Genomic DNA, 13727 nt, shown 5'->3' with positions numbered 1-13727 from the left:
ATGAGATTGCTATCTAAGTAGCCCTTTTATTGCTGTAGCTGGTTGAGGTGAAGCTAGTTTTATCAACTATAAGGTAGTTTAGTTCAGTGGCTCCCAACCTAGAGGTCACACCCCCTCCAAAAAGTGGAGGCAAAAAAAGGTCAGGAACCACTGGTTTAATTTTTTTTAAAACAATAATAACATGGCAGACTCAATGGAAGTGGACCTCCTCCATTCGTAGATAGAACTTCACACAATGATTCGTAGGTCAGGTTATTGCACACTTATGGAAACATAGATAATATACTATATTCCATTTCTGCCAAAAGATCCCCTTTAATCCACACTGGACCTTTAATCAGATGTGATGGGCAGTGGCCTCATGACATTAGCAGATAAACTAATGACTGTCATATTTTGATTGAAATGTTGTTGAACGCTGATTGGTACACAGATGCATGTGACACATAGAAATGCAAATGCAGAAGAGAGTGGACTAGATGTGTGAAGTAGCTTAAAGTGGAAATATGACTAGATTACCTCAAAACTGTACTAAATACATTACTTTTGTAAATGTACTTGGTTATTATCTACCACTGGGATGGACAGAGAAACATCCCTCAAGCAAAGCCCAAAACATATGTATGGGATCTATTCATCCCATCTAGTAGATGATAAAGATTATATACAAGTCTTAGTTAGGTAACACAGAATGCACCATTGCGTGGTAACCATAATATGGGGGGGGGGGGGGCACTTTGAAAGAGGATATGCTGTTAATACCCTCCGCTTCCACCAGAATTGATATACATGCAGGGATTGTGGCATGGATTGTTTTTAGCAAAAACATCTGCATTTAATCCCCCCTGCGCATTATTCAGATGATGAGAATTCATGCGTGGTGGAATGCTTATTTGCTATTTTTAAATTCCTTACTTTCATTCTAATTTATACAGATTGTTTTTTCCCTTCACTTTACCAAAGCGGGTTCAGTAAACAGTAGGTTTGAGGTAGCCCGCACTGTAAATCCTCAATGTGATTAGACATGAGTTTAAGAATCATGTTAAAAAGTGTGCTAGCTGTGCAAAAATGATACATGAGCAAGACAAAAGACTAATATTTATATGCTAATAAACCGGAAATAACTAATGGCCGTAACACAGAGTCCTCACATAATGGATGTTTAGTTGTTAGTTGGCATGTGTTCACACTGGTGATATATTTTTGGAGGAAAGAAAAGTGGCTTTACTCTAAATGAGTCCACTTAGTTTTTGGCATCAAATTTCATTATAATGATGGAAACACTTGTTAACCTTGAGGCTGTTTAATGTCCCGAGAATCCCCACTTAGCTTTCTTTTGGTGTAACTTGGCATGTACTTGTGATTGGAGGGAGTGAAAAGGAGAACAACCTTTGGCAATGTTTGTAATGTGATGTCCATTAGGAGATTGATTCTTAACCCATAGTAACAAGACGGGCGCATGGCTGAGGTTAGTCAGAGAATGCAAGAGGGGATGTATGTAATCATTAGAAAATGAGAAAAATATCTTTTCTGTTTCCTTGTCAATACAAATTGCATTATCTCATCTATGGTTCCCCTCCCCTCCGCCTCTGTCCATGCCCTGCTTTCTCCGTGGAGACCAAACATCCGCTGTCACCTGTCAATCAAGCCCTGACAGACAGTGACCTTGCTTGGCATTGTTAAAAACGATTTGAATCGACCTTGCATTTTCAAGTTGCTTTCGCTGCTGCTTTCCCCAGCAATTGACTTTTAAAAGAGGTGCCATGACAAATAAAATTGGATTGATTAGCTCTCAGATAAGTTGATTTATTGAGTTGGAGTGTGAGCGGCCAGACTGGAGATTTTACAGTCAGTTGTAATGCAGATTCATGTAGTCACAATCATGTTTTTGACAGTGAATGAGCCTCCATATTATGCCTTCGGTTTATCAAGCTAATGTATGCATCAGTGTACTTTGACATTGAAGGTGCAGAGGCACCCCCACGGGGGGGCCAGGTGGGGTACAATGATACAATTACTAGCCACCCCACTGTCACTCCCGGCGAAAATAGTGAAGGCTGATATTACTGTCTATAAGAGGCTGTGGCATGCTCACTTTGTCAGCCAGTGGTATCTTACGAAACTAGACAACTTAAGGCATCTATTGGTACCAACCACATCCACATAGCTTGTTGAAGAAGTTGGTTAATAACACATATATATTTTCATTACTTTTTGGGGACATTTTCTGTGTTGTTTTTGTTCTTTTCTTTTTTGGTCATTTTCAGGTCATTTTCCTGTGATTTTTACTGACTTTTACTCATTGCCTTCCCTACATGTTTTTGAAAGAAATAAAATCTATTTGCTCAGGTGTCAAGGGGTTAAAAAACCACACATTCAAACAGGATTGTTGTGGAACTCAAAATGTTAAATGTAGCAGAATAATCTATGCACATGAAATAATTATATTAACTAACTAAAATAAGAATCCAAAGTACGTCGGTATGTGATTCTTTAACTGTCATATTGTAGTGTTTCCTCATACAACGATTCATATGAGTTCCTTTGAATTTGCAGCTCAAGAATGATGTTACGTTCTTGACATAAAGTTACATATTTAACGTAAAATTAAAGAGGTTAGTATTTAGGCAAGTAAAGTTACAGAGGTTACATTTAGGAAAAGAAACTTGATGAAGATTTACCTTAAAATGACTCAAAGTTCACACGGTTCTGAACACTGGGGAAAGTCCTGTGTTTCGTGATCCATCCATGACCTCAACCTGCCTCCTGACTGGACAGCTCTGGACCTCTTTCTTCTTCACTCCTATCAGCATTGGTCCAGAAATCGCAGCCCTGCAAAATACATGAGTTATGGATGAATTACTGGCTCATCATTACATAGAATATATACAAATTTTGCAGTAATTTTTGAAGAACAATGTCCAGACATTGCATGAGAACAGTCTGCATGTTGGAGGAATTTTCAACTATTTATACTTCAGCAGCATAAGCAAATTCCTGAAAATCAGTTATGGATTTTATTTTTTTTCGCCACGCCTTTGAAAAAACATTTAGACATGATCATCCCATTAGCATCCACATCACATATTGCCACATGAATGCAGCTGAGCTCTCCTGACTCTGATCATCCTCTTAGAATTCCATTTTAATGAAATTTATGTAAATGTTTGAACAGACTTGCCTGAAATTCCATTACACCCCCCCCCCTCCAAAAACATACTGTTTGTCTTAAATCAGGTTGTTTTGCAGAATAAAAACAGTAAGCACAAACCTTGTTTTTGTTGCAACTCAACAAGATGAGAAATGCTTGACTGCAGGGCATTGTCATTTACCAGAACCCGCTATTTCGTGCAAAAGTATGTCAGCATGATTTGTGCTCTCGACTGATACTTGTGGAAGTTTGTTTTGTCCCAAATTATTTGAGAAATCTACTATGTCAGCCATGCATTTGTATCTAAACGGAAGTGGAACAAATGAGGGAGTTCAATATATGCCCGTTTGTTGTTTTTGTGTGGGTATTTAGCAGGTGGGGGAGGACGCTGAGGGAGAGCGAGGGTGATACGAGTGTGTGTTGGCAGGGTTAGCTGTCTAACTCAATCTGTCCAGGCTCATGTTTCTGTCAGGGTTAGCGTAAGCCAGCAGTCAGATATGTCAGACACTAAATGCTAGTTTCAGGGAACAAAGTCACTTTATTTTTTATTTTTTTTTACCTCCATTTCATATGTAGAGCTCAAGGGGAGAAAAAAAAAATCACAAAGACTGTGGAGGTTACTACTGTATGAGCATGTGTCAGGGAGGAAGATGAAGAAGAATACTGACTAGAGACAGACAATTATACAGCAGCGAAGACTCTACTACAAAAATACGCTGGTGTGCTCTGTGTGTGTGTGTGCGCGTGCATGTGACAGGAGGGTAACACATGGTGATGTTGTTCCTCTTGAGGAGACAGAGACCTGTCACAATCTGCACCTTAAGCATTCTCTCTCTTTTCTCTCTCTCTGTCGCTCTGTTTCAACCAAGCAGTCACAATGATTGGTTTTTGTTTTTTTTGTTTTGTTTTTTTTAGGTGGGACGTTGCCGTAAAATAACAAAATTGTAGCCTCTGCCAGCAGTGATTTTTGTGAAGTGGCTGTTGCCCGTCTCTCGCCCATTCCCTCTCACACATCACAGCCTCTGCCTCCCTCCCTCCCTCCCCCCCCCGTTTTTTTTTTTTTTTTTGCCCCCCCCCTCTCGCTCATGAATGTCACCTCTACTGATGGTGGCTGCTGGAATTCACGCACACATACTCTCACAACCACTCGCTGACTTTGGATGGGAGGAGGAGGAGGAGGGGGAGGGAGAGGAGGAGGGAGGGGGGGTTTGGTGAGGACTGTGGGAAAGGAGCGTGCCATCAGAGGCAGAAGAGGAATCTCTGTCTGTCTGTGTCCATGTCTCTGCTCCGTTTCCAGCTTCATTCCCACAACAACCGTCAGCGTTCTGCCTGCTCTTCTACCTCTGGATTTAAGTCGGCTGGATTACCGCTCGGACTCTCGGCTCATTATTCCATGCTGCCACGTTTAAATGGGAGGCAAAGTTGGACCTCCATGGACTGCACAAATGGTGACAAACAGTTTGATTTCTCTGGCGCTTTTACAAGCTTCCTAGCATTCAAAATGATGCCACTTTTCTTCAGTAAAAGTGTTTTTATATGTAGAATAAATTGAGCTCCATCTCTTTGGTGTTGTCTCGTCTAAGTAGGTTAGTTATTTTGCAATAGAATATTTTTGAAATTGGTGCATTTTAATGTGAAAGATGAGTGGGGAAGAGGGGTAGAGATTTGTCTCCATCCTTTTTTTTAAAGTCAGTCATTCTATCCTGTTGTTCTAAAAACTGAAAATGTGACTGTGGCACTTTTTCGTGTGCTCTCTTAGTGTCAGATTTTTATTTTCGGTCAGCGTGGAGGCTTCACATTGGACTGCAGGTGAACTTGCATCTCTTCCCTCTCCAAGGGAACCCTCAAACTAAACTCTTCCCTGTTAACCCACTTAGACGCCCCTTGTCTCCCCTGTGGGGGTTTCTCTAAACCGTCTGTCCTACTCTAGTTTTTTTTGGAGAAAAAGCAAAAGCCAAACCAGCAAAACAGGGGTAGTGGGAAGGAAGACACCCCCCTCCCAAAGGTGAGAGGGGGGGAAGATGGCAGCTCTCGCCAGCTCTCTCATTAGACAGAAACGGGCGGTCAAGGACGACCAAGCCAACCGACCGGTAGCCAACAAGCGCAAGCCCTGTCCTAAGAGCAACAAGTCCTTGTGCCAGAAACAGATCCTGGTCCTGATCTCCAAAGTGCGACTATGCGGGGGTCGAAAAGGTCGGAATGAGAAAAGACCGGGTGAGTCACCGCTATTGTTTTCGTCTTTTTCTGCTTGTTTCTTTTCTTGCTCATTTTTGGCTGGATATTAAAGCTTAAATATTCATAAAACAAGTAAAAAAATGAGCTAATGAATTTTAATTTTGAATTACATCTACATCTTAATTAATAATTATTTAGTTTAGTTGTGTGATATAGACTCATTTAAAAAAAAAAAAAACAGTTCCACTGTTTTTTTTAGTCAATCAAAAACCTGCCAGAGCTTTTTTTTTTATATCATTTTTTTTTATCACATTCAATTTGTTTGCTATAGAATTAACATTAAAAGTTATACACTTAATATCTATCTATCTAGTAGTAGCCACCTCTTGCAGCTTTACCTGTTTGATACACTGACCAATGGCGGCTGCTGCCCTCAGCTCTGCAGAGTGCAAATAAAACAAGTTGTTGTATAAATGCAGCCCGATTGACTTTCCACACACCTCATGGAGCTTTAGCATCCCCAAACATGTAATTATGTAGAGACCTGTAGGAACAATAAATTTTGAAATGAACTCAATAACTGTTTATTGCAGTCTAACTACTCTCTCTGGTTTTATGCACATTAGAAGATTGTGGAATTCAAGGCATCTGTACACATTTCAGTTACCAATTACCATATACACGTGACTGCATGCAATGGGAGGAAATAACTGGAAAAAGAATGCTAACAGATGGCTAAAGGTCTAGTGTGCAGGATTTAGTGCCATCCAGCGGTGAGGTTACAGATGGCAACCAACTGAAACTTCCCAAGTGAAACTGTGCAAAGTGTTTTGGATAACTATGTTGACAAAGGCAAATGGCCCAATCTAGAGGCAGTGTTTGGTTTGTCCTATCTGGGATACTGTAGAAACAACATGGCAGACTCCACACAAAAGAGGACCCATTGCATATGTAGATAAAAAAAAGCTCATTCTAAGGTATATATATATATATATATATATATATATATATATATATATATATATATATATATATATATATATTTTAAAAAAAACACTCTTATTTTCAGGTGATTATACACTAATGAAAACATAGTTATTAATATGCTATTCCATTTATGAATTTCATTCATGCAGCATCCAGCGACACAAATCCGCACTGGCACACCCACACAAGTACAAAATGTAAAATCTATTGTTTTACTAAAATTTTGATTTGGAAATTGATTAGGAAAACTACAAAGGGATATTGTTTAGATGGATTATCTATTTGTATGAATAGTGTTTTTTTAGTCTCAAAAATCTGTCTAATTTTTTTGGTCTATATGTATAATTTGTGCTGGAAACAATGACAAAATGTCTATATTGTTTATCACAAAAATTACAAAACTGAAAAACAAATGGCAGACTGGGCAATCATACATTGGCATATCAACTTTTCTTTCAAAATTAAATCTTACAGTTGTGCTATCTTGACATCCGCACCAGCCACACAACCAACAGTGTGTAAAAGTACTCCTGTGCTGGGTAACTCTGTCAGCTTCTCTGATGTACTTCCTCTTTGAAAGCAGAACTTAAACACTGAGGCTCTGAATGGAGAATTATGTGATGTGTTGCCAGCATCACCTTCTCTCTTGTCAATGGAAAAGAAAAATGTGCCACAACACAAATTAGCCCTTTTGAAAGTATACCATCTCCTTGATGTTGTGCCTATGGGTGCAGCGTGTGTTTTTATGTCCTTGTTTCATATTACTATTCATAAATGATAAAATGCCTACTTATCTTTTTTTTGTTTCATTTCTTAATATGTTAACCCCTGTGTATTACTTTCTATAACAGCGCCTCCCTTCATGCACTGTTACATTAATTCAGCAGGGAGAGTAATGTAATATCTTCGTTTATTTGCACAGTATTCTTTACTCCTTTGGTGTGACTGCTAGACAGCTGAATTATTTAATTCATCACTGAGAACTGTTTTGCCTTATTCGTGCACAATTAGCAAGTGTAGTATGCTTAAGTTAAATTATGCATATTACAGAAATGTCGCTGAACAAACATCCTTCATAAAGAGGCCGCATGCTTTCATGGCTGATTGGGAGAAGAAACTGTGAATTTGGAGTGCCTGCCCCCCCCCCCCGAGCTAAACGCTGCATCTGAGCAGATTGAACGTGAGAATGATGAGCGATGAGCAGAGCTTTGTGCTTGATGAGGACTTTCATTTCATTCTGCACCACTGTGTTCACGTATGTCTACTACGCTTCAAACAGAATTGTGACTCAAAAACTTTGAAGTCCACAGCATGGTGTAAAGACTGATGTACTGTAGATAAGATACTGTACAATATTTATTATGAGACTGGCAGAAAGCTCCACCTGAAATTTGTCTGGGGATGAGAAACATGGTCTTGCTTTTCTAGTGGCATTTGTGGTGTTGTTAGGTAATAGCCATATAAAGAGGTGTTTGCACCTTCTATTATTAAGTCATATACCATTGCTGTAGTACCGAGCATACAGGTCAACGACAACATCCTGTAATTTTATAGCTACTTCTCAGAAAAAAAGTGTACTTGAACCATTAATTTGTGTCTGTGTAGCCAATCCCTGCTTTTTATTAAACTGGCCTTAAGTTGTTTATGTAATAACACCAGCTGTTCCTCTGGTGTTGTAGTTGCAAGAAGCGGACTGTGGACATGAATGAAAAAAGGCTCTACGCTCACATCAAGTTACACTTATGATCATTATGAGATTACTTTCAGTCTCTCGGTTTGTTCTGACACTCCATTTGCTGTTTGCGCTATAAGGCAGTGTGTGACATGACATAAGCTTTCAGTTTCAGTTTATTAAAACAAAAAAACAATCGTTAAAATATGAGCAATTCATGAGACGTAATTGAGATGGGAAATGGGACACCAATCTGAAGCTTGACAATACAGGCCCAGACACTGAGCAGATGGTATTTGAAGTATGTGTTTACTGACACGTTGTTTAGATTGAAGAAAAAGAAAGTGCATGTATTATACAGTAACAGGCCTACAAAGCTCCTAAGACTAACAAGTGACCCTAAAAACTACCCTAACCCTGACAACAAAAAGGTCCTATCACATCTGTTCCATCAGTCTTGGTTAAATGTGTAAGATATAAAAAAGGGACGTAGGCAGGTGAAAATAAAGATTTCAGCTGATTTTACGGTTAAGTAACTACAATTGTAATTGAGAAGTCCCCAGCTGTTTAGAGTATTCAAGCTTAATTTTTTTTTTTTTTTGGTGATACAAAAAACATTTAGGTTCCATTTGTTAATGTGCATGTTATGCTTGTGTGTGCATGCACCCATGTGTAGTAGCTCACCAAAAACATGACCATAGAAGTCAACTGTGCAAGCTGCTTATTACGATACATACTTGTGCGCTCTAGTGTTAAGTTAGTGTTTAGATAGACTTCCAAACTGCTTTTTTAAGGTGAAAAAGCTTCATAATGTTGCTTTAAACACAGGTAACAAGTGTTACTCTTCTTGTATTAGAAATTATGCCTCCACATTCATGCAAAAGAAGTGCATATACATTCTGTAAGATATTAACACAATAGTCTATCATTTCCACAAATGAATACCTTGTTACCAGAAAATACATGCACAAGGCTGCTAAATACTCCAATTCCACGATTAGATTCAACTTTGAACTTTAAGGTCACCATTCGCTTTAATTTTCAATTTAAACTTTTTTTGAAGCACTGACAGGTATGCCATTGTTAGACCATGGAGTTTTAAGTTTTAAAGATCAGTAGCTAATTGTTTTTTTTTTTTTTGCTTTGCACTTGCATTTTCAAATTCCTCTTCCTTGTAGATAGAATACATGGTGTTATCACAGCCATATTTTGGGGCGAAAGTACCACACTAAGGTCAAATTTAAATATTTTTTTTTAGATGTAACAAAAAATAACTACTTTCACCAGTTATTTGGGAACAACAGCCAATGAAGAAGGGTTCCTTACAATAAGAGCTTGGGCCAGAAAGCTATCAAATCCTGCTTATTTTTCCAGTCAAATCAGCAAGTCGTTCACTGCTGTGTTAGTTGCAATGACTGAGGTGTACCTGCGTGAAGCATAGCCTATGAACTGTAGTTTTTCTATCAACGACACGTTCATTGTTGTTGGTTTTGAAAAGTGCACCCGCAGGCTACCAGTAAGCTACACTGTGTCATCCTTTAAGTGTTGTTATTTTTTTGTTGAATGCAAACAAGTAGATGGGGATGTAGAAGAAAGAACAAACAGGGAGATTCACAGATCCTGCTTTTGATTTCAGTGATCAAAACTGAAAAGCTCATTTTGATCGATTTATGATTTAGAATTAAAATCGTGACACCCCTTACATAATATATTTTCTCCACACAGCACAGCCATCACAGGATTCTGCAGATTCTCCACCAGCTGTATTTTTTAAGAGTTTTTCCTCAGCTGTCATATTAGCATCACACCAGCACACATAAGCTATTCTAACTACTGCCATAAAGCAACGGGCCAGTGAAATGATAGGGACGGACATAAACCCTGCTGTTTGTACATGTGGTTGGCACAAAGCTCACACTGGATTAGATCCATGACAAAGCCTAGAATCTGCATAAATATACCTGCCTCTACCCTCCTCATCACCCTCTAGGTGTCCTGTCCTGTCCCTTACTACACAGGCAAACCCCTACAAGTGCCGGCCTGACCAATGAGAAAACTCCCCCACTGTCAGTGATCTGCACCGCTGCCCTCTTTTCAGATCAATTCAGCTCATTAATGTATAGCAATTAATCAATAATCACCCTCTTAGTTTGTTCAAGGTGGAATCTGGCTTGAAAGGGAGGGATATCGAGCTGCTTGCCCCTGTGGATCACCTTTCTCTAAGTTAGAGCAAATGAGCTCACAATCGTAGCATTAAACATGTGTGCATGGAATTTGATAAGCAAACATTTAACTCTAAGTGTGATATAAAGAAAAAATTATTTTGACAGCGTTGGTAGAAGAGAAATGTCACTAGACTTTACAGTAGTTCACTGTAGAAACACAAGTATGCATTAAAAATAGCAACACTATTAGCTGAGTCATTAGAAACTAATGCATGCAAATATAGTGCAGACCTAGACATCTTGTAGCATTGTGTGGGCTGTTTGGCATGGTGGCGCACTGTAGTATGTTGTAGGAGTAAGCATCCGAGGGGCCAGTCGGCAGTCGGGGCACGAGTGAAGGCCCCAGCTGCCGAGCGGCAGACCGGGTTACAAGGAGAGATCCAGCAGAGGATAGCATTAAGCTGACCCCAAGAGATCGGGGCCTCGAAACTCGCTTACTCAACAACACCTGATCAGACAATGCAGTGTTAGGTAGCTTCTCATCAGAACTTTACTGACTGTGACAGGGGTCAGAGAGAGAGAGAGACAGAGAGACAGAGAGACAGAGAGACAGAGAGGGACGGCAAGTGTCCTGAGGTAAACAGAGGTTTAAAGAGAAAAGTGAAGATGAAATTGTGGAAGTGAAATTGTATCAAAAAGGTGGAGGTGGGAGGACACAGATAAAGAGGTAATCAAAAACACAGAGAGGGAGGCAGGGAGATACAGCAGTGGATTAAAGGGGAGGTGGGTGGGACTGAGAAGAGCTGTGAATCAGACTGTCATAGAGGCAGCATGTGGAGAACATGAGATGGGACGCCACAGGGCTGATATGAAGTGTCACTGCAAAACGGCTTCCCTCAGACACAGAGTTCCTCTTGTTTAACAACCCGTCCAGAAAGCAGGTGTTTTTTTTTTCTTTTGTTTGATTGAAAGCTAAACATTTTTTCTTCAATTTAATAACTGTTGCAGGTAAAGTTAAGTTAGGTGAGTGTGTCTGTGATAGGTGGAGAACATTCACACATTATTTGCAAGTTAAGCCACATGAGTTTTTTTTATTTGTTTTTTTTTATTTTAACATGTGCTATGTGCTCATACCACATGCGTGTTGTAGGGAGGCTGTTATGCTCCCTAATAAACACAATTTTCTATCAAACCTAAAACACTTTTGGGTTATTTCACAGAAGAGTTTTCTACATTTTATTTATTTATTATTTCATTTATTCTATATATTATTGGTCAAAGCGCTACAGACTTGTTTGAAGTGGGCAGGGCTCAGCTGGAAAAAGCTGATGTCACATCCTTCAGTGAACCAACCATGATATACCAAAAATGTTTTTATTTCAATGTTTTTTTTACCAAAATGTTTGTGTGATGACACACTGTGATGTGTCATCACATTATGATCAAACGGTGGGCTGCTCGGCGGGTCGCTGGGAATGTTTGCCACTGCAAATCAAATCTGATCAAACCATATAGACACTGTCCTGATGAAGCTTTTTACCCAAAACTTCAACTTTCCTTACTTAAACATCAGGCATTCATGTTATAGATAACATTTTCGGGGATTTAAGGCAACAAGAGCACTCTGACTAAGGGGCAGATTATGGTCTGGGTTACTTTTTTTTTTAAGTATAGCCTACATGTTCTATCTCGTGCTTCAAGTCAATGGGTGTGAAGAAACCTCAGGAAGAGCAGCACAGGCTGATGAGAGATCCCTCTTCCAGGGCAGACACAGACGTGCAATAGATGTCGTAAATAATAATTTAATTACAATTATGACAAACAGAAAAGAGAAAGAGAGAGGAGAAGAGAGGGGGAAGATGCACAGTGCATTCAGCATCGGCATTTTGCAGTTTGGTAGATACTTTCATTAAGAACACGTGGTTATGTTTGGGTGTACCGCCATCAAATTTTCACAAGTATATCTGGCGGCAACCCTGCAGGCAACTTGGCCAATTTTTATTTACCATCAAATTGCACAAATTGAAACTGTGAAAATAAAATAGGACTAATGGAAACACGTCAATTTTTTAAAAAAAACCTGATGCTTGCATGAAGCTGTATTTCAGGAAACTTGAAAAAGCAATATTTTGCAAAAATACAATAAAAACAATTTCACTTTTTTACGTCACATGATGCTATGGCTATGTGCTTGTCAGTAGGAAGTGGCTCCCTCAAGCATGATGCAGCAGACGCCACAAGAGGTGTTATTGCATCAAGTAATTCTTAAAAAGTTGAGTGGATCATCCGAAAGTTTTGAATCCAGAATTTCTCTGTGAAATCGTGAACTATAACCTCCCAGATATCCCTCATACGTGGCCAGTCCCATGTATAAGGGGCTTGCATTTCCATTATCGCTCTATAACACGCCTACATCTCCTTCATTTGGAAATAATGACGGCTAGTGCGGTGGCTGCAATAGAAATAAACCTGCTAATGTTTTGAACATCCATCGCCACGCTTCTTGGAATGTTATTGAAGAAACAGGCCATCATAAAGTTTCATTTGTGCATTTAATTTTAATAACAGTTTTTGTTTCTCACAGACTTCATCAGCCACCTGTCTACAATTTCCCTCTTTGTCATTTTTCAAATTGCCAGCTGCAATTGCCAGCTTCTATAAACTAGAGTGCTTCATCATCGTATAGCAAACCAGTATACCAAGATGTTTTAAACTTACCAACAAAATTTCATAAAGTGCTCTGGCACAGTTTAGTGCAGACGGTTTTGAGCCCTAATCTAAAATTGAGAGATCTCCAAGAAACAACAGCTCTCTGTTTGTCTAAACAGGACAAACAAAAGATTAGTTGCTGATTGCTGTTGAGGTCATCTGGGGATTTCCAACTTTGAGCAACCCTTTTTTCATCAGAGGGAACTTAAATACAGGATCCAGTGTCAAATAACGGGCATGGGGACGCAGCTGTTCATGAACTAGGTGATCTAGTTAATCCCTTAAACTTTCTCCAAGATGTACATATCAGATTAAACCAGAATGAAACAACATTTTTTTAACTCTAATCTTTTAGCTTGTCTTATATGAAGTAAAAATCCATTAGAGATTAAGGGATTTATTCATGCATTTCTTTCAATTTTGAAGGTTTATCTAACTTTATGTCTCTGGGTTGCCGACGCTCTTTAGACACTCAGCAAATAAAGTCAGTGGACATGAGGGGATCAGGGGGATCAGCGACTTTTTCTATGAGTATTACTGCAGTTGCAGTTTAGAGTTGGCTTTGGAAAAGATATTGAGCTGTGGAGAGGATGTTGACAATGGCCCTAAGTCTTATTCAAAGTGTGGAGGTGGAAGGATGTGTGTACAAAGAAGCCGCTTTTGTTTCCCCTCGTCTTGAAGATACCACCTTAACCTCCCACACACACCTGCTAAATTGAATCTGTGGATGCTGTGATTAAAGCTGACAAGGACAGATTGAATTTACCACTAACAAGAGGAAGACAGTGAGGATGGAGGACACCTATAGAGGTAATGATGAGAAGACGAGGAGAAGGAGAGGTTTGAGGAAGAGAGACGAGGAAGGGCA

The 13727-nt window shown here is 39.4% G+C and overlaps 1 protein-coding gene and 1 long non-coding RNA gene across 2 annotated transcripts in view; one reads left to right on the top strand and one right to left on the bottom strand.

Moving 5' to 3' along the window:
• Positions 1–13727, bottom strand: part of LOC148187344 (uncharacterized) — an 84621-nt gene that overhangs the window by 25169 nt on the left and 45725 nt on the right. Inside the window, exon 2 of the long non-coding RNA XR_015779036.1 lies at positions 2682–2832. This is a non-coding gene — a long non-coding RNA (uncharacterized LOC148187344). The remainder of the gene's footprint in view (positions 1–2681; positions 2833–13727) is intronic.
• The window catches only part of fgf11b (fibroblast growth factor 11b), a 52271-nt gene continuing 42897 nt past the window's right edge, over positions 4354–13727 (top strand). The window contains exon 1 of the mRNA XM_042499385.2: positions 4354–5365. Coding sequence (XP_042355319.1) covers positions 5173–5365 — 193 coding nt within the window. The 5' untranslated portion in view covers positions 4354–5172. The remainder of the gene's footprint in view (positions 5366–13727) is intronic.

The sequence above is a fragment of the Plectropomus leopardus genome, chromosome 15 (genome assembly GCF_026936395.1).
Source record: "Plectropomus leopardus strain MGB_pleo_1.0 chromosome 15, ASM2693639v1, whole genome shotgun sequence".
NCBI classification, from domain to species: domain Eukaryota; kingdom Metazoa; phylum Chordata; class Actinopteri; order Perciformes; family Serranidae; genus Plectropomus; species Plectropomus leopardus.
This window is presented reverse-complemented; position numbering and strand designations above follow the sequence as displayed.